Source organism: Stenella coeruleoalba (genome assembly GCF_951394435.1).
Source record: "Stenella coeruleoalba genome assembly, chromosome: 3".
NCBI lineage: Eukaryota > Metazoa > Chordata > Mammalia > Artiodactyla > Delphinidae > Stenella > Stenella coeruleoalba.
The window spans coordinates 89,267,935-89,288,906 of record NC_137148.1 but is presented as its reverse complement, the minus strand read 5'-3'; the positions used below and the strand labels follow the sequence as shown (position 1 = coordinate 89,288,906).

The 20,972-nt window shown below is 37.2% G+C and overlaps 1 protein-coding gene across 2 annotated transcripts in view; it reads right to left on the bottom strand.

Moving 5' to 3' along the window:
- The window catches only part of MAN2A1 (mannosidase alpha class 2A member 1), a 159,576-nt gene that overhangs the window by 114,998 nt on the left and 23,606 nt on the right, over positions 1 to 20,972 (bottom strand). Inside the window, exons 2-3 of one of the 2 annotated variants that reach the window (XM_079916619.1) lie at positions 14,914 to 15,171; positions 12,470 to 12,614 (exon numbers count right to left, since the gene is read on the bottom strand). In XM_079916619.1, the coding sequence (XP_079772745.1) occupies positions 12,470 to 12,614; positions 14,914 to 15,171 (403 nt within the window). Of the gene's footprint in view, positions 1 to 12,469; positions 12,615 to 12,838; positions 13,330 to 14,913; positions 15,172 to 20,972 lie in introns of those variants that run through there. The other variant, XM_079916620.1, reaches the window with a different exon arrangement.

Here is a 20,972-nt window from a genome sequence, read left to right as displayed (position 1 = left end):
CCTCCCCTCCAGCCTGCTTATTCCCTGATACAAAACAACATTGAAATTAGGCCAATGAATAACCCTGCAATGACCTCCAAGTGTTCAGTGAAAGGAAGAATCACATGTCTCTCACCTTTAATCGAAAGCTAGAAATGATTAAGCTTAGTGAGGAAGGCGTGTCAAAAGCTGAGAGAGACTGAAAGCTAGACCTCCTGCACCAAACAGTTAGCCAAGTTATGAATGCAAAGGAAAAGTTCTTGAAGGAAATGAAAACTGCTACCCAATCAAAACATGAATGATGAGAATGCTAAACAACCTTATTGCTGATATAGAGAAAGTTTTTGTGGTCTGGATAGAAGATCAAACCAATCACGACCTTCCCTTAAGTCAAAGTGTAATAATCCAGAGCAAGGCCCTAACTCTCTTCAATTCTATGAAGGCTGAGAGAGTTGAGGAAGATAAAGAAGAAAAGTTTGAAGCTAGCAGAGGCTGGTTCATGAGGTTGAAAGAAATAAGCCAACTTCCTAACATAAAAGTGCAAGGTGAAGCAGCAAGTGCTGAAGCAAGATATCCAGAAAAATCTAGCTCAGATAATGAATGAAGGTGGCTACACTAAACAAAGAGATTTTCAATGTAGATGAAACAGCCTTCTATTGGAAGAAGATGCCATCTCGGACTTCCTTAGCTAGAGAGGAGAAGTCAATGCCTGGCTTCAAAGCCTCAAAGGACAGGTTGACTGTCTTGTTATGGGCTAATGCAGCTGGTGACTAGTGAAGTTAACGCCAATGCTCACTCACCATTCTGAAAATTCTAGGGCCCTTAAGAATTATGCTAAATCTACTCCACCTGTGCTCTATAAATGGAAGAGCAAAGCCTGGATAACAGCACATCTGTTTACAATACGGTTTACTCAATACTTTAAGCCCATTACTGAAACCGTGTACTCAGAAAAAAAGATTCCTTTCAAAATAGTACTGCTCATTAGCAATGGTCACCTGGTCACCCAAGAACTCTGACGGAGATGTACAACGAGATTCACATTGGTTTCATGCCTGCTCACACAACATCCACTCTGCAGCTCATGGATCAAGTAGTAATTTTGACTTTCAAGTCTTATTCTTTAAGAAATACCTTTCATAAGACTATAGCTGCCATAGACGGTGATTCCTCTGCTGGGTCTAGGCAAAGTCAACTGAAAATCTTCTGGAAAGGATTTGCCATTCCAGATACTATTAAGAACCTCTGCGATTCATGGGAAGAGGTCAAAATATCAACATTAACAGGATTTTGGAATACGTTGATTCCAACCCTCAGGGATAACTTTGAGGGATTCAAGACTTCAGCAGAGGAAGTCACTGCAAATGTGGTGGAAAAAACATGAGAACCAGAATTAAATGTGGAGGCTGAAAATGACTGAATTGCTGCAATTTCCTGATAAAACTTTAAGGGATGAGGAGTTGCTCCTTATAGATGAGCAAAGAAGTGGTTTCTTAAGATGGAATCTACTCCTGATGAAGATGCTGTGAAGACTGTTGAAATAACAACTAAGGATTTAGAATATTATATAACTGTAGTTGATAAAGCAGCAGCGGAAAGGTTTGAAAGGACTGACTCCAATTTTTAAAGAAGTCTTACTTGTAGGCAAAACGCTATCAAGCAACATTGCATGCTACAGAGATATCATTCATGAAAGAAGGAGTCGATGCAGCAAACTTTACTGTCGTCTTATTTTAAGAAACTGCCACAGTCACCCCAGGCTTCAGCCGCCACCACCCTGATCGGTCAGCAGCCAGCAACATCGAGGCAAGACCCTCTATCGGCTGAAGACTCCGATGATGCCTAGCACTTTTAAGCAATAAAGTATCTATTAATTAAGATCTGTATGTTGTGTTTTTTTAGACAATGTTATTGCACTTTGAATACAGTATAGTGTAAACAAAACTTTTATACGCACTGGGAAAAAATTCGTGTGACTCACTTTATTGCAGTGGTCTCGAACCAAACCTGCAATACGTGCAAGGTACCATGCATGTCCTTCTAAGAAGAGGCATTTAGGGCATAGACACACACAGAGGGAAGCCCATGTAAAGACAAAGGGAGAAGAATGATCATCTACAAGCCAGGACAAGAGACCCACAGAAGAAACAAACCCTGCAGACACCTTGATTTTGGGCTTTTAGCCTCCAGAACTGTGAGGAAATAATTTTCTGTTGTTTAAGCCACCTGATCTGTGGTACTTTTTTAGGGCAGCCCTGGCGAACCAATATCACACTAGAAAACATAAGTGTTATTACTATTCAAAAAATGCAGAGAGAATCTACTTTACCAAATACCATCATAATACTTAATATACATCTACCTCTGTATTGCAAGACTGAGCTGAAATCAAATGTAAGTAACATCAATTTGTGTACCATGTTATTATATGTACTCAATAAGGACCATCTAAATTACTAAATGGCTCTACTAGAATTATGGTCCCTAAGACATCACATCTATCTTCTACCTAAATTTTAACAAAGGTCAAAATTAATCCCTAATTATTTGACTGATAACTCAATTAAAGAAAGGAACTATGAACAGAGGAATGCCTCCAAAATTAATTCAATAATAAAACACTAGAAACCTAGCAGAAGAGGCAAATTTAGAAAAAATAGTCTTTATGAAGATTAATAAGTGAAAGGGTTATTTTCTTAAATACAATTACTTATTTTCATCAGTTATACGTTGTTATGAACTCAGGCCATTTCAAAGAATAGTTTTCACGGGAGTTTTCATAGAGGAATCACAGTGACTGATTAATCCATTCTGCCTTCAACAATCATGCAGAAAATATGTCAAAGATATTTACGTGAGCCAAAATACAAGCTCAGAGATGTCAACTTAAAGGCCTTGCATAAAACTCATCTATAATAGATACTACTATCACTATAATACAGCACAATTAATTAAGAATGAACTGAAAGATAGCCTCTTGCAGTTTTCAATATTGAGTAATATAACAGTAAATTAGCTTTTACTGCTCTTATACAATAGCATAATCAAGTATTCCTTTTTACATTGAATTGGCTCTTTCTTTTTCTAAATTACTGTAAAACTCCAATTGTATATCAACATGAGACCAATCACAAAGATAGTATTTCACAAAAAGTTGTATGGGATGAATTTTTGTGACATAAAATTATATTCCTACCTCTAGATTGAGTAATCTTGGGACATTCGGTTGCAAACTGATTTACTTAAGTGGTCAATTCACAGCCTTTTTCTTTCCCTTGAATACACTTGGAAATTGAACCAGGGCTAGAGCAGCATTAATACTTTTCAATTTATTCTTTCTCATTCTAACAACACTATCACCCATAAAACACCTAATCACTATTTTAAATAAGTGGGGAAATATTAAAAACAAAGAGTACACAACTAGAAGTTCTATACAGCCAGCATAATTCCAAATTCACTATTTTATCACTATTTTATCATAAAATGATATTTTATCATAAAATGTTTTTAAGTTCTAAAACAGAAAACTAATAAAGCTGAAAACTCTACTGCTTATTTTTAATGTGCATAAACAAATAGACACCTAGTAATTGTTCGCTAACAAAATACAATTTATTTTTTAAATTTTGGACCCAATCTAGCTTCGAAGTCTACAGACTTCGTGGAGACCTGATCCTCTTAAGGAACACTTCGTTTTATTTGGTTCAAGGGCATACACAGTACCACCCTTAGGACCTGGGCAAAGACTGTCCCACCCTGAGCACTGGACTCGAGAGGGCTCTCCCTATTCTTCCTCTGACCACATCCCTTTCCACATGATAAATCCACAGCGCAAAGAACTTGCCCGCCCAGTCTGTCCTACCCAGCCCTGCCGTTCTGAGTCCCCGAGACCCAGAAATTTGTGTCCAAACATCCCCAAGCCAGCTTTCTGAGCCTCCCGAGGCCTTCTATAATGCCTTTACCTGCCAGGACAGTCGAACTTGCAGGTCGAACAGTCGAACTAGCCTGGGCAGTAGCCAAGGGGCTGCAGTTTGTAGGGGCGTGGGAAGAGTGCTGGGGTGTCTGCAAGAAGAGCCCCTCCTGGGTTAGGACAAGGCCAGGTCTGGGAGGAGAGGGGGCTGGGCCACCTGGAGGCTGGCTCTCCCCACACCAGCACATTCCAGTGGGGAAGTGGAGCCCAAGCAATCTAAACCCACACCTGGACTTCCAGATCTCTGAGCTATTTCTCAAGGGAGTAGGAAGAGACCTATTTTATTTAGCAATGTATTAGTTTGATTTATAACTTTTAAATGTTTAGACAGAGTGTCTGACAGCCTCCATGTACTTTTGCCCCAGGTCCTGCAAATTTTAGAAGCAAGCCTAGACACATGCTACAACCTGAACTTCAAATGAGTCAGTTCTCGTGAATCTAGCACCTGGTACAGTCTACAACAGCAAGAGTTCAGTAAGTGCTTGATAGATGAATGAAGTGTGGTGCCGAAAGGACTGGAAAAAAAATGCAAGTGGAGTATAAATGCAAACTTACTACTTCAACTAGAAATGAACCAAAGGTCAAAGATACCACATACTATTAGCTCTGCTATGTTCACTCTCTGTTCTGATACTAACCTAATAATCTTTGAACAATATCTCTAAGTTCCTATTTTATATTTAAAAAGCCTCTGTCAGCCCTAAGATGATTTAAAAACACACATCCGGAAGAAGGCATGCCCCTCAAATCATTGTTACACTGTTACGGTTTTAACTGCTACAATAATGATTTTTTAATGAGTACATTAATTCCACTCAAAAGTTAAATAGGTACCAACTGTTAAGAAAACATAAAAAGATTCTGAGTCAAAAATAATTATATCCAGATAATAAACATTGAAAAACTACAATATGCTTCAATTTGCTTCTCCTTTATTTTAGTCATTAAGTTATTCTACATGGACAACGGTTTCTTCCATCACTTGTCAAACCCTTCAATATTCGACTGCAACATCCAATCTTACACTTAAAGGGTCACATACAACTTTAATTGGTATTACCATAACTCACATGCTGATTAATTTTAATTCCAACATCTCTATTATAAAATAAGCTTATTTTCCCCCCCGATAAACTGTGGAAGAGTTTTAATTAACGTTCTGTTCTGGTTTATTCGTTCAAACACAAACCAAGCATCTAATAAGGGCAAAACGATAAAGCTAAGCTAAATGAAAACAGATTCTACAGTGAACGTATGAACCAAATGCCATGGGAATAAAGAAATGGTAAATTCCTACCAGAAGGACAGAAGAGAGATTCTTAAATTAGATGTCATCTGGTTAGACAGAAAAGGTGGAAGTTCCAAATACGGAAGAGGATATGGAAAAGACACTAAGCCATGAAATTGTGTGTCAGTTTCAGGTAGCAGAAGGCAGTTGGGTATGGCTGCACTGCAGCTTACATGGTGGGAGCATGGTGAGATAAATAGAAGTAGGGGGTCAGATCACAGAAACCTTCTAAACGATCCTTGTTTCTCACCAAGAACTTAGGAGAGAGGCAGTTAAGGTATTCTGAGCTGTGTTTTCAAAAATAACTGGACTGTGAGTATAAAGGATAGACTAACAAGGTAAAGTAGAAGAAAAACAGGAAATGAGGTCACTGCAATAATTCTGCTAAAATATGGTAATGGATCGCAGTGGAAACAAACAGAGGGAAATAAGAGGCCAAGGAGGCAAAATGAAGTGCCTTTACTAATTGACTTAAGTTTCCAGAAGAGAGTCGAGGGAGAATCAAAGATGAAGCTGAGTCTTTGGAAACCTGCAAACCTGCTGATTCCTCTAAATGCTTTTAAACTCAGATTTTCAAAATAACCCAACCTTTTTGCCAGGTGATTCAGTGTCATCTAATAGTTTTTAAAGCATATCAGCTTCACTTCCATTAACTTGTTTGAGATACAGCATTTTTTTTGAACCCATGTAAGATGCGGTCACTGGAAATTCTATCCCACACCACAAGAACCTATTTGCATTACTATTAGGACAGCTGGGGTTTTGTTCACCCCAGCTGTATATGTATAATGGCCAAATGTGACCTCTTACTGTACTGCTTTTCTAAATGCCCTTTAAAAGACCTGCATACCTTGATACCTGACACCTGCAATTGTGAGATCAACCTCTAAAATACTTTCTAAGTCGGTGCTAAAGTTACCTCCCTCTCTTGTTAAGAATTTCATCCATGAGTATCTACTCACACCAAATGAGGACACTTCAGGTCTAATAAGTCCTCTCCAAATAGAGTTTGGTTGTCTATAATATGAGAGACATGTATATTCCTTTGAGGCATTACTCTTAGGATATGAGAGGAGTCTATGTACTTAGCCGTATGAGTAAGCCAATACTGGACAAATAATCAAAGCTTCTAGAAGAAACCATTTAAAAGCTGGAAAATATGGCTTCTCAATCACTTTCTAATTGTAAAATATGTAGCAATGAGGAAAACCACTCACCATTTCATGTACTAATTTAGTATTTAAGGACAAAGACGTCTGTTTCAATAAGGATAGAAGAGAAGAAAAAAAGGATAGGAAACAGTGCAATGAGGAATCTACTTTTGCAAGAGAGTTACTAAAATGTTTTACGTGATTAATAATACTAAAGTAGATAGCATTTGGCTTGGAAAAACTTGAAGACTTTCTTCCTAAAAGCTCTCCTATGTGTTCAGAAATATTACCTGCAAGAGGCAATATTTAATGGTTACAAGTTCTGATTCCAGAACCAGATGGCTTGGGTTCAAACCCAGCCCTGCCACTGACACATTACTTATCCTCTCTTCTGCCTCAGTTTTCTTATCTGCAAAATGAGGGTAAAAACAGGATTTTTTGTCATAAAGTTGCTGAGAGGAGTGATGGATTCAATACATGTAAAATACCTAGAACAGCGCCTGGAACATAGTAAATTCCCATAGTGCCAGCAATTATTTGTGTAACCAGCATACTGGTGAGCTCTGATGCACCCAGGATTGATGACAGACAAAAGTAATCAAAATAGGGGAATCGGGAGACGTTTATATGATCACCTACATCTCTTAGGCGCTACACCTGACATTTGTGCTCCTAAGGAATACAGTCCAGTCACAGCCCAAACAATCAGACTTTTTCCCTCTAAAAAGGAACCTCAATACACCAATTCCAGAGATCTCTTAAAAAGACAACCCTAAAGAGCCATGTAAATATTTAACTTTTAAATGCCACTATTTCTTAGCAATTAAGATTGCCCAATAAAATACAGGATGCCAAGTTAAATTTGAACTTCAGATAAATAATAAATGTTTAGTATAAGTGTGTCGTCCCATACAATATTTGCAACACATGTAAAAAAAATATTCATTGTTTATAGGAAATTTAAATTTAACTGAGCAGCCTGTTTTTCTTTTTTTCCCCAGCTAAATCTGGCAACTCTATTAACAACCCAAAGTTCAGATAAATGTGCTAATAAATTAGCTAATGCCCATAAAGCAAGAAGAAAATAAATACTAGCATCATCTGAACTAAATAAATTATCTTAAGCGGCAGTATAGAAAATGGAAAGAACGTGGATCTTAGAATCAGGTAAATCTGAGATCCAGTTCACTCCTCTGCCCATTTATTTATGACTGACTGACCTGGAACAAATAACTACACTTTCTCTAACCTTACTGTCCTCACCTGGTAAATGGGATTTAAATTTACCACTTCTCAGGGTTGCAGGACAGATTCCATGAAGTAACACACACCAAACACACCCTGAGGCAGGACGGGCAATGAATGTCATAGTACCTTAGCTCCAGAAACGCAAATCTCCCATCACAGTAGCCAAAACCAAAGAACTCGCTTTATCCCACAATAACTAAACAGAAAAATATACTCCCCAAACTGTGCCCGCGTACAATGCTCTCCTCCTCCTGACCATCTCATTCCACTAGGCAGGTTCCTTTGGCAGCCTGAGTTCTGTCCCCACTGCCTTTCACCTACATGCGCGGTACTCAACCATGGCTGGCCAGAACTGGTTTCTTCTGACTGTGCTTAACAGTATTTGAACAGAAAAGCTGTGAAATAACATTACACTGTGATGTCCTCACATGTTTTTGTTCTTTTTCACAAACTTTTTAAGAATAAGGATACATAAACAAATTCATTTCAAATTATCATATAATACTAAATGCAAAAATCTGCTCTTAATTTTCAAAAAAAAAGGCTGAAAATCCTAATCACTAAATCAAGTCAATAAAAATTCTGCAGAAGAACTGCAAATGCATGAAAGAAAATTATTTTCCATTGTGACTCTTGGGCCTAGGTCTTCCTTCTGTTTTGGAGTCATACCACACGGGGGATTATTTTCTAACACTCATTTTACAAATTGCTTAACTAACAATATGCTGTCCAATTTTTCATTTAGTATACCTTATCTTCTCTCTACACACTGTGATTTCTTTGAAGGAAAATTAACTAAATATTTCAGCAGTTTAACTAGTGAGAAGCAAAGAATTAAGATTGTAGATACAAAGGTGCTGTAACTGTGTTTTAATCAGCTTATTAAATACAACATGAACATGTATCAATCAACTAACATTTAATTTCATGGTCTATGATTCAAAACTTTTGAAAAGCATAAAGGTACAAAATTATCAGTATTTACTCAACAATTCCTTTTCAACTTTGTTTTATCTCATATAAACCATGTAAAATATTATATGATAATTGTTACATGTCCTTATGGACTGGAAGAAGACATAATTAGGAATTTTATTAATATACAAAAATAATTTGAAATTTATCTTTCCAATTTGATCCCAAAAGAAAAATATCTCCACATATAAAAATACAGCAACATAATTTTTTAAGTACGGTGACTAAATATAGGAATCTTCTAAACTCTATCCCCAACAGACAACACTTCACTGATAAACTACTGAGCTAAAGTTTGTTTTAAATTGTTGTGGCAGAAAATGGAAACAAATCTCTATAAATTTCATTTAGAAAGTAAACTGCCTTAATTGCACATTCATTTAGGAGTATTATACAAAGATTTCCCATCAGAGTCACACTTTGACTTGGAATGTATGTGTACATACTTATCTCTTCTCTACTGAAAGAGTGGTTTTTTATGATCTGAGTGATTCAGTTTTTCAAAGAATAATTTAGTTTATCTGAATTCTATTCTTGTTAAAGAGCAGTGAAAATTATTAAGGAAAGTCAGGTTCTTCTCTAGCATTTTGCTTGATAGCAAAAATTACTTTAGTTTTAAAAGGTCTGTTTCTGACCATTATTTTTGTCTCAAGTGGAGAAGGGCCTGAGGGTAAGGGTCATTAACATCTTTCACTAAGACAAAAGGATTCAACTGTGGTTGCTAGGATACCAACAGACAGATTCACTTATTACAGTCAGGAACAGTTATTCATAATGTCTTCTCACAAAACAACATACTAACTGCAACAAGAAGGAAGCTTAATGCAAACAAAGTCTAAAGGGCAGAGGCAGTCCCTGCCCTTTAAGAGCTTAATATTGTCTGTTACTGGTATTTAAAAGTACATTTTAAATAAGCTATTTTTTAAAGGAATGGAAATAAGTAGACAGCAGGAAGAAGTGAAGGAGGGAAGTTAAATGTATAGGCCAAAGAATAAGTCAACTGTTTCATCTGAGTCTGTAGTCACATTCCTTTGTTCACTAACTTATTTAACTGAATGACTCTGTACTATGTGCTGATTACTGTTCTAGGCATTAACCCCAGTGGTTAATAAGACAAAGTTCAAGCCCTCATTGAGCTTACACTCCAGGAAGGAGACCAAGGAGAAGTTAATATTTGTGCCTATAGGCAAGCATGAATGCGTGTGTGTGTGTGTGTGTGTGTATACACAAGCATGAATGCGTGTGTATACACACCATGTGAAAAGGGCACGGAGGCAGGTCAGTGAAGGCCTTACATATATTTAGCGTTTACTACATGCCAAGTGCTAGGCTAGGCAATGAGGACAGAGTGTAACAAGAGACACATGTTTTCTGACACTCAAGTTTATCTGGGTGGGAGATCCAGGTAAACAAACAGGGAAGCATTCTGGTGCCACTTACTGCCTGTGTAACCTTGGCAAGTTGGTAACACCTTTATCATGAATAGTGGCACTAACCTTCAAAAGTTATTGTGAACATTAGATGTTTATAAAACGTTTGGCACATTGCCTGGTAAACTACAAATTTTATTATTTCAGTTAAGAGCCCATGTTATAGAATAACAAGAAATGAGATTGATGGAAATTGAGGATGGCAGAAAAGAGGAAAGGATAATAAAGGTCTGTAAAAAATCAAAAAGGGAGGAGAGTTGGGTTTGCATTAGAAGCTCTTTGTGAAACACACCGCTGAGTGTATTTATAAGCCTACAAGGAATAGTATACAATGGAATCATATCACATACCCAATTAAGTGACAAGAATTAAATGATACATGATTGGCAGAGAAAAGAGGAGGAGAGAACAATTTAAATAATAAAAGTGGCTCTGCCACTATCTCACTCAATGAGGGACTATTTCAGAGTAAATGAGATTTACAGAAAAAAAATCTGCAGTCCTACAGGCAAGTCTCAGATCCCACATGTAAAGTGTGAGCACCTCACCTCACTGAGTCCAGATATAAACAAAGACTGTGTTTTCATATGTGTCCCCTAAATGCAAATGTACTATTTAATCTGGTGCTCAAGTGGATAAATAGCAAAAGGAATTTTTATTAGATGTGATTTTCATCACTTTTGTACTTATTTTATAACTAATTCTTGTCCACTATATGACCTCCATTTTATAGATACACAATTTTCTACATTTTATAGATAAATAAGCCCAAGGACACCAGAAGGTCTGCTTCATTCTGCCTGGCTCCAAATCTCTGTAGCCTTTATTCAGTGCCCAGGCAACCTTGAGTTTTGATTTGAAGGGAAAGGCTAAGACTAAGGAGGAAGATGATATAAAACATGTAAGAGAAAAAGTTAATAAGACTAATAGGGATTTTTAGGAAAAGATAAAGACATTAAGACCAAAGACAAGGAAACCAAGTCAGAAGCTGATGTGTAGTAACTGCTCATCACAAATTTCCAGAACAATATTGACTTCACATATATTATACCTCTGTGCATACTAAATATTGAAGTATACTGGAAATTCAAACATTTCAGCATCCAAGCTCTATCTCCCAGACTATCTCTCACACCCAAAAGCAGGGTGCATGCGTACACACACACACACACACACACACACAAAGCTTCACCAAATCATTTGTCTGGACATAAAGTAACAAGTTCTATTGTCTTAGAAACAGAAATAAATACATAACAATAAACTTGTTGAAAAGAATATAAGTATGACAAAATTGAAAATAAAGAATAAAACCTTCAAAGTAGTAAATGAATATGGTGCCTCTGATAGTAATAATGAAATTGAGAAAAATAACAAATAGAAGCAAAAGTAAGTCATTCAAAAGAGGTCTTTGGAAGTATATTCCAAAAAAAAATCCTGCAACTTAATTCACTGGGCATTTATTCATTGCCTGTGTCCTCACACTAACAGAGATAAACATCAAATCATATTTCCCATCATCATTTTAGCAACTTCCCTTTACCATGGGGGGAAAATCTCTGGCTCCAGTAAATAACAAAAGTTGTTATATGAAAGAATAACAACATTAATGATAATGATAGCAGTTACTCTAGGGCTGTGTAACATACCTTTAACATTTTACCCTATGAAGTAAGTACTTTAGCCTGATTCCACCTAGGAAAAAACTTACTCTCATGTTAAGAAGCTGGCCTAAAGTTGTTTAACACTGTTGGGATTGGGACTCACTCTCATGTCTGCTTAACATCAAGGCTCTTAACCACTTTATACTGTTTCTACATTTTAAAGATACAAACTTTCCCATGAGCACTCTGCATTTTCTAACATGGAGTTTATGGACATGAAATAATTCTCCCACACAATACGTAAGAAGTAACTAAAATGAACTATCAGTGCCTTAAATACATGTAACTTTTCATCTCCCAAAGCTAAAACCTCTTTTTTTTTTTTTTTTTTTTTTGCAGTACGCGGGCCTCTCACTGTTGTGGCCTCTCCCATTGCGGAGAACGGGCTCCGGACGCGCAGGCTCAGCGGCCATGGCTCACGGGCCCAGCCACTCCGTGGCATGTGGGATCTTCCCTGACCGGGGCACGAACCCGTGTCCCCTGCATCAGCAGGCGGACTCTCAACCACTGCGCCATCAGGGAAGCCCGCTAAGACCTTCTTGTGTTTATTCCTATTTCATACTATACAAGTATTATCCTTGAATGGCTCATAAATTGATAAAATGAGAACACAACTACATATAAAATAAATATGTTATTGTTAAAAGTCAGAGAATAAACGTCTCAAATATATGAGAAGTGGGTTATACCAGATTCTCATTAAAATACTCTGGGCCTACAAGGGCTTATTAACCTCTAGATTTTTGAAGTACTAATTTTACCTGGGTCATTATGGGAATGAGGCACCACAAAGACTTGAAGGGGCTTAGTATCCCATTCATCAGCTTTATAGGTAATGTCAAATCCTTGCTTCCAAACTCCACCATCCGGATTGTCAAAAGGAATTAGACTGTAAACATCTAACATCTAAAAATATGAGACAAAGAAAAAAAGTTAAATTTAATCATGTATAACCATTATTAATTTAAACTTAATGTTGGAAATATTTGCTCAAAACTACTCCTTGCTATACTGTATATATATTTTAAAAGATAAAACTATTTCTGTAGACATTATCTAAAGAGTTTAAGACAGAAAATATTTCATCACCATTCAAAGGGTTAAAATGCTATTTGTATTATATAATTAACCTGATAAATAATCCCCTTCCTCTTCTGCTTCTAATATAAAATATCTTCATTCAATTCTTCTTCCCTTGCTTTACTTCCAATACAATTTAATAGAAAATAATGGGAACTGAAGAGCAAACAAAAAAAAATTTCATCATGATCAAGTATTTTAGCATTTTCAAACACGGTACTGAAAATTATTTTATACTTCATCTTTATATTATAATCAATCTCCTATGTATCTGAATCTGAATGGAAATGGATCTGTAGCTATTCTTTAATTTTGCCTATGTATGTTTACCTTTTTTATTCTAAAAATAAAACTATAACAGGGTCAACTAGGTTTAAAAATGGAAGCATTTTTTACATTGAGATTTAGCTTTTAGTGTTCAAATATTTTCTAAGTTTCCAATGTAGTGTTCCTTCTAGATAATAATCTTTTTAGACAAAAAGGAAAAAAAAATTACCAAAAAACAAAGCCAAACAAACCTAAAAAGTTATTTTTCATACTCTTTATAATAGTAAGTGTAACAAGGAACACAAACCTCCTTTGGTAAAATTCAAACTAAAAAATTACATCCTAATAAATACATAAATGGGTTAAAAATTTTTTTAAGATAAGCAAGTCATATAAAAGTGAATACAAAGTATTTTAAGACAATAATATATCTTTCACTTGGAAGTTTATAACTAAAATAAAATACTCCCAAGGATGAGAACAAATCTTTGGTAACCAGCTGGATAAGAGGATGTGAGAGCACTCTCTGCTATTCCTTCCAGGTCTTTCTGGGGCCCTGCAGCTTTCCCAGTACCCTGCTGCCTTGCTCTGCCTCATTTCCATGGCTGCTCTGCAGCTCCTTTCTGCCCAGCTCAGATTTAGACCCTTCCCCTCCCCCCCAAAAAAGATTTTATCATTTCCCTTTAAAAGGTACTTAATTAAAACCTAAACAAAGCCAAGCCTCACAGAAATAGATACCCCTTCAAAGCACAGGATCGTGATCCTATCTTAACCTGGCCACACACTAGGCTGATGAGGCTGTAGGCACACAGCCCGGGCAGCTCCACTGTCCCCAGCTTCCGGTGTGGCCTGTGAGCCATGGCCTCGAGATCATATCATGTTCTCTGTCCCCAAGAGTTAATGAAAACTTCTACTCTGAAGCAAGGCCAGAGCCAACTCCTTTTGTCCAACTTTAAAATATTCACACCCCAGGGTCCTGTCACCACGTTCCAGTTTCCAGTCTAAGGTACAACGGTAAAATAGCTCTTTGCCAATCTGTAGAACAGAGCAAACATGAGTGACACACCAAAAGTTTAAGAAAGGCAGAAGTCCTTTCTTACCTTAGTTTTCAACTCCCCTACCCTCTAGAACAGTGCTACCCGAGGGAAATATTATGCAAGCCAAATACATAATTTAAAATTTTCTAGTAAAATGAAATAGGTAAAATTAATTTTGATGATATATTTTTTAACCTGATATATTCGAAATTTTACCATCGCAAGATGTAATGAATGAGCAAGATATTTTACATTCTTTTTTCACATTAACTCTTCAACACTTTGTGTGGATATTAGTGCACATCTTAACTCAAATTAGCCACACTTGAAGTGCTCATTAACCGCAGGTGGACAGCAGCCTCCATCCTGGACAGCACAGCTTTAGAACATTTCCCTTCCCTCTCACAAAGACATATTCAGTAAAAAGAATCTAACTTTACACTGTGTGAAACCTATAATGTAGAACAGATATATACTAAGAGTAGGGCTTTTCTGGTACTCTCCAAAGGAAGGTAAAAAAAATCTCTTTGGCCAGATTTAAACCTCTGGAGGTCTTCAACTATTACAGAAAATAAGACCTAAGAAGCATACAGAAAAGGCCATAGTCAGGAAGTATAAAATAAGAAAAATTAGGAGAAACACAGAATTACAGTAATTTATCACTAAAAAGAACATTAATGATCATTTGACTAATCAAATGATTTTACAAAAATAGAAACGATAATCCAGAGAATTCAGCAACTAAGAACAGATACCAGATCAAATCTAAAAAAACAAAAACAAATCAAAGCCCAGTGATTATTAACGAATGCATACATTACCTGCACATCTGAACCCTGACTTCCACTTTGTGAAGCAAACAGACAGTCTCCAGGATCAACTGTGAGAGACAACTGTTTCGATGGCAGAAGAGGTGAGCCGGCACCTTGGCTGAAATTGCCTTTTGAGCTTTTCGAACCATCTTCCACAGACTCACTCAAATTGATGACCGAGTCTCTAATATTTGAGATGATCTCATTATTCTCAGCTAGCAAACGTTCCAAATGGTCTATTTTTTCTTGCAACATTGAGAGCTGGCCCTGCAATAAAAAAGAAAAAGGCAGGTATATGAAACTCTAATATAGCTCTGCAGAGACACACAACATTTTCTTTAAACTATGTGCCTGACCAAGAGGGCAGCTACTCTCCCTTCACTATCCACTTTTATAAGTTGGATCACATAATGCATGAATGCATAACAGCTGGCTGTTAAAACACCAATTTACAGCAGAAAATCTTCTCCATGGCTGCAATCTTTGTTTAGTCATATTTTAAAATGTGCAACAGAAAGACCAAAAATATTGGGGGCTATATTTTCTATTACCCCAAACCCAGCCCTAAAAGATCTTCAGGTCTCTAAAATCACTAAGTATAACACCATATTATACTCAGCTATGAAATTTTAAATTTAACTATAATTGATTCCAGTTACTTATAAGAGCAAAAATGTATGAACCTAAAAAAGATCATTCCATTTCAATCAGTAACACTAGTGAACAATCCTAAAGAAGAACTATCATCAATAGAAAAATCAACTAGTCAATTCTTAATTAGCGATATTATGAAAAAGATTGGCATGAACCTTCCCCAAGCAACTGCACTGTAAGTCATTTAGATTGCTTCTACTATACTACTGTGTATCTTTCAGTTTTTTTAATTGATCCTCACATGTAGAGGCTTGCCACCTCTAAACATAAACCATGCTATATAGAATAAACCTTCAACTTATGAGAGCAATGACAATCTTTGTCTTGTTCACTCCTATATCTTGGGTCCCAAATACATAGTACTTATATGTTTATCACATGGCCCTCACATTTCTTCAACTCAACAATAATTCTTTAGTGAACACCCACTGTACAGGCATCAGGCTACATGCTGGAAAGACAGATGTGCATTAGATATGGGCCCCTGTCTGAATACACAAGGTGACATTGCATTTGTGCCACAGCAATAGCAATAGCCTGTGCTATGACCCCAAAAATGTCCACATTAAGGTTTAATAAAATATATGCATAGAAAATAAACAAATCCGTACACCCAGAAACAAAAATTCTCTCACCAGTAAATAACAGGAAGACAGAAAGGGGGAAGGAAAAGAAGTAGAAAAAACACCTACATGTCCCAAAGTGAAGGACTGGTCAAGTGATACATCTAATATCATGAAACAGTTTTCAGTCGCTAAAAAGTTAGAAATACAAATTTTTTAAACAAAGAAATATTGGGAAGTTACTTTCAGGAGATACAGTGAAGAAAACCCAGTTTTAAAATAGTATGTATGAAAAACGTAGCATGTATGACATGATTGATCCTCTTTTGATAAAAAAATACATAAGGAAGGCCATAATCAAGATGGAAAAAACTGGTTAAGGGTATTTATACTCTTCTTTAGTCCGTTTTGAGTGGTTGTGGATTTTGTAATGGGGAGGCCAAGAATAAGAAAGATTCAAGTTCCAAGTATTGGCCAGTTCAGCAAGGGGTGGGGAGAAATCAAAAGAGTGCTATCTACCAAGAGAAGACCACTTCAGCAAACTGTGAGAGAGGTGACAGAAGTCTGAAGGGACTAAGGGAGATACTTTGGAATAAGAAAAAAAGTACAGCAAGTCCCCTACATACGAATGAGTTCCATTCCAAGAGCGCGTCTGTAAGTCCAATTTGTTTGCGAGTCCAACAAAGTTAGCCTAGGTACCCAGCTAACACAATTGGCTATATATTGATAGCACTGTACTGTAGTAAGTTTATAATACATTCACATCTTTGAAAGTTCGCAGCTTGAAGGTTCGTATGTAGGGGACTTACTATAGCCAAGATGAGAAGCAAACCAGCAGGAAGGTACCTTGAGGGTGAGAGGGAGAGACAACACTGGAGATGAATACCCAAAGCCTAGACGTTGAAGAAACAAAGAGCACAAGATGGCCATGGACCTCCTCAGACCTGAAAGATACTCTCACAGGCCTCTCTACTTAGACACATATGATAGAAAGAGCCCCCTACAGGTCAGAACTGTAGTCCTTTAAGGCAACTGTCACCTCTAGGGTGGGGTGCCATGTCCTACAAGGAAGAATTCAAGCCTGTTCATCTATGTATAGAGAAGCAGAAAGTGCAAGGTCTTAGCAAAGAACTCATCCTGCAAGACAAGCCTCACTTCCCCCCATGAAAAGCAAGAGAGAGAATATGGATCAGTCCTTGACTAGAAATGGCAAAACAAATGAAACCTGATGGATCACTGACACACTAGTTCAGGGTCCAAAGAAGCTAGCTGAATGATGGAGGTTGCCGGTCAGCAATTGAGCAATATTACACTACAAATCTTTCTCTATAGGCACACATCCGTATTGGTCGATTGGCTCTCGTGGAAAGACCAAAGGGGGCCCCTTGGCCTAACCCAAAGTTCACCCAAAGAAGCTAAAAATATTTGAGAGTTAGGTACACAGCTGACTAATCCGTATTTAATTTCCTAAACAGACATACTATCAAAGGCTGTCTGAAATAAGGGAAAAACTTTTCTTCACTCATTATCACAACACCCCGGACTGAGGCTTTTTGAAATTACCACTGATGAGTTTCGTTGACTATTTCCAATACTGAAGATACAAGCCTACTTCATGTGATGCTTGCAATTTCTACCGCAGCAGGTAACAACAGTAAATTAAGTTCCTCTGAATCCAAGCAGAATTAGAACATGTTGCCTTGTCTTGCCTGCGGTAAAGCTACACACCTCCATAAAATAAAACCTTAGCTTAGTCTAAAATACCACCATCGCAGAGCTTTTAAAGATGCTACGTGTTTTATCAGACGCTTATAATGTATAAATTAATTCATGGGTGCCCATGTTTCTCCAGATCTTTCTGTACTTTCGGGAAAAGATAATTTTGGAGGCATGCACATAGCAAAGCCACCTATAGCTTAAAAGAACACACTGAGAAAAAAGAGCCTCCTTTTGCGAATATTCTCACTATGGCCACAGTCCCAAAACCCATGGATGAGAGTATTATACAAAATAAACATTACAGGCGATGGATGTTCCATGAAAAAAGATCCTGCAGGCATTAAAGAGGACTTTCAATCTCATTGTAGCTTTAAAGATACAATTAATGATCAGTACCTGGAATTCTGTACAGAATTAATAAGTCCATGGAGAAAATTGTGGCCTAGAGATATGCTAGCATAATGGTCTAATGAAAATCATTTTTTAAACTATATTATGCAGTGGAATAAAGTCTCGCTACAAACAGCTAAAATTCTTGAAATATACATACTTCCATAAGCAAATTCTGTACACAGGACAGAGAAGCATGATATGACCTTAAAAAGATACACTTGTAGTCTGCATTAAAGTAACAGAAATCATAGATAATGTTTCAGTTATGCTGACAAGTCAAAGAATGCTGATGGTAATATTGAAAAAGACAATTTTCTGTAGGGCAAGAAAATCACTTGTGAGAAAACCACTTTATTCTTTGATTTGCTAATCAGTTCTACAGGGAGGCCACAGTGTTGCACTGCCAAGGAGTGGGGAAGGAGGTCATGATATTTGATTTACTCTGCTTCTGGTGAAAAAGAAAAACTGAGAAAAAAAAAAAATCACTGATAGCAAAGACTTTCGAGAGAAAATTTAGAGCCTACTACAAGCAAACCAAGATCAGTACCCACACCGCCCTATGAACAAAATCAATCTATATACACCTAACTGCTAAATCCAAAAACTTATATAATTATTTGTCCCATAAGACACTAGCTGCTGGGATTGGCATCACTGTAATCACTCAAGCATGGCTGAATGTGCATATCATTCTTCCTTCCTGTTACAACTGAAAAAATATGTGCCTCCCTGCCCCGCTTCAAAGACCAACACTCCACTGGTGAGCTCCAAACCCATCTCTCCCAATTGCTCAAAGGCTGTATTCTTTTGGTTAAACTCCCTCAACACTGCTTCATCAAACTCGCCTTCTAAAAGCAACTCATCCTCAATAGTATAATATATTATATTAGGTCAAATTATATGAAATTGCCATTCTCATAAGCCAAAAATAGTCCAATGTCACCAATTTCTTATGGTTCAACTTAATACTATATCCTATCTAATAAAATAAACTCTGGTGCTTCCCTTAGCCCCACCATTCCCTTACTCATCATCTCGAGGAGCATTTGGCCCAGTGGACCACTCCCTCCTCCCTGAAATATTTTCTTCACTTGCTTGCAGCACCGCATGCTCTTGGTTTTCCTCCTGCCAACTGTTTATCAGTCTCTTTCTCTCCCCAGTATCTAAACAATGGAGGCCCTCAAGGTTAGCTCCTGAGAAATCTGCCTTCTCTATACTGTTAAATGATCTCATCCACTTCTTGGTTTAAATTCCATTTTCTGTACTGATGTATCCCATATTTATATCTCCAAATGAAACCTCTTCTCTGAAAAATAGACCCATGTATCCAAATGATTACCTGACTTCTCCACTTCGGTTTCAAACTTAAGTCTGAAAGATTACTTTCCCCAAAAAGCCATCTTATAGGCCTCCAGTCTTTACTAAGTAGCTTCAATGTCTACCTCGTTGGCCACTCCTGAAATCCTCCTCACCCTGCTCACACATCCAACCCACCTGCAAGTTCATTCATCCTATCTCCAAAATATTTACCGAATCCATCTACCTCTCTCCCTCTCAACTGCTACCACACTGGTCCAAGCCACCAACAATCTCTCCTAGCCTAGTATAGCAGCCTCTTAACGGATTTCCTATATCCACATCCTTCAACCATGCCCTACTCAGCTGTAATACCTTTATTACAATCCAGTGCTAGTTTCTTATCACACTTAAAAAAAAAATTAAAACACCTCACACTAGACTCAATAAGGACCTGCATATCCATCTCCCCACGCTGCTCTCTTTCTCTCTCTCCTCCAACTTAGCTTCACCCTGATCTTATCCCAGTTCTAAACCTGCTCCTCTCCACCCCATCAAGACCTTGGCTCATGTTCTCTTTACAGAATGCTCCAGCTCCCTTCTGCTCCAAATGTCCCCTCTGCATAGTCTTCTCTAGCCATCCTCTCGAAAATAGGCCTCCTCATGTTATACTCTATGTCAGCTTATTTTTTGTTTCTTCCACAGCATTTTTACCTATTTTATTCATGTACTATTTCCCCATCTTCATCACTAAATGAATCACTATATTCAGAACAAGCACCACATTTGTTTTACTCATCATTGTACCCTGATCCCTAGCACAACACCTGGCACACAATAGAAATGCAAATATTTACTTAAAAAAAAAAAAAGACAGAAAAACAGTGTGTAACATTTTTCATAAGACAAGGAAGTAGTAAATGTCATTTTTTGGCACATATACCTACACCAAAAATAATACAAATAAAAATGAAACTAATAATTTTTAAAGAAAGAAAATCCAGAAAAACTCTTCACTGTAACCCAAAAAGTAGGTAAGAAAAGAATCAGGAGTCCTAAATAATAGGGTGATCTTCATGGACTGTTTGGGAAATGAAATAAAAAATGACCCATATTCGGTCACATAGTGACAATCACGACCTCGTGAGTAGAGTAAAATACGTGGCTCCTTTTCTAGGGCAAAGATTATGGATTCTGTACAGTCCAATCAAATGTTTTCAGATTTCACAACCTTCAGTAACCATGGCTCAATGGGCTATGATTTTCAACTGACGTGTGGGGGGCAGGGTGGAGGGAGTTTGGATAAAGAACTCTGAGATGATTCTAGAATCCTTCTTACCGTGGTAGTGATATGAAATCTTCATTCAACCAAATCAAATTCATAATTAAGAGAACTCTAGAGGAAATATTATTACATGTATATTATATAACCACCAATGGCAA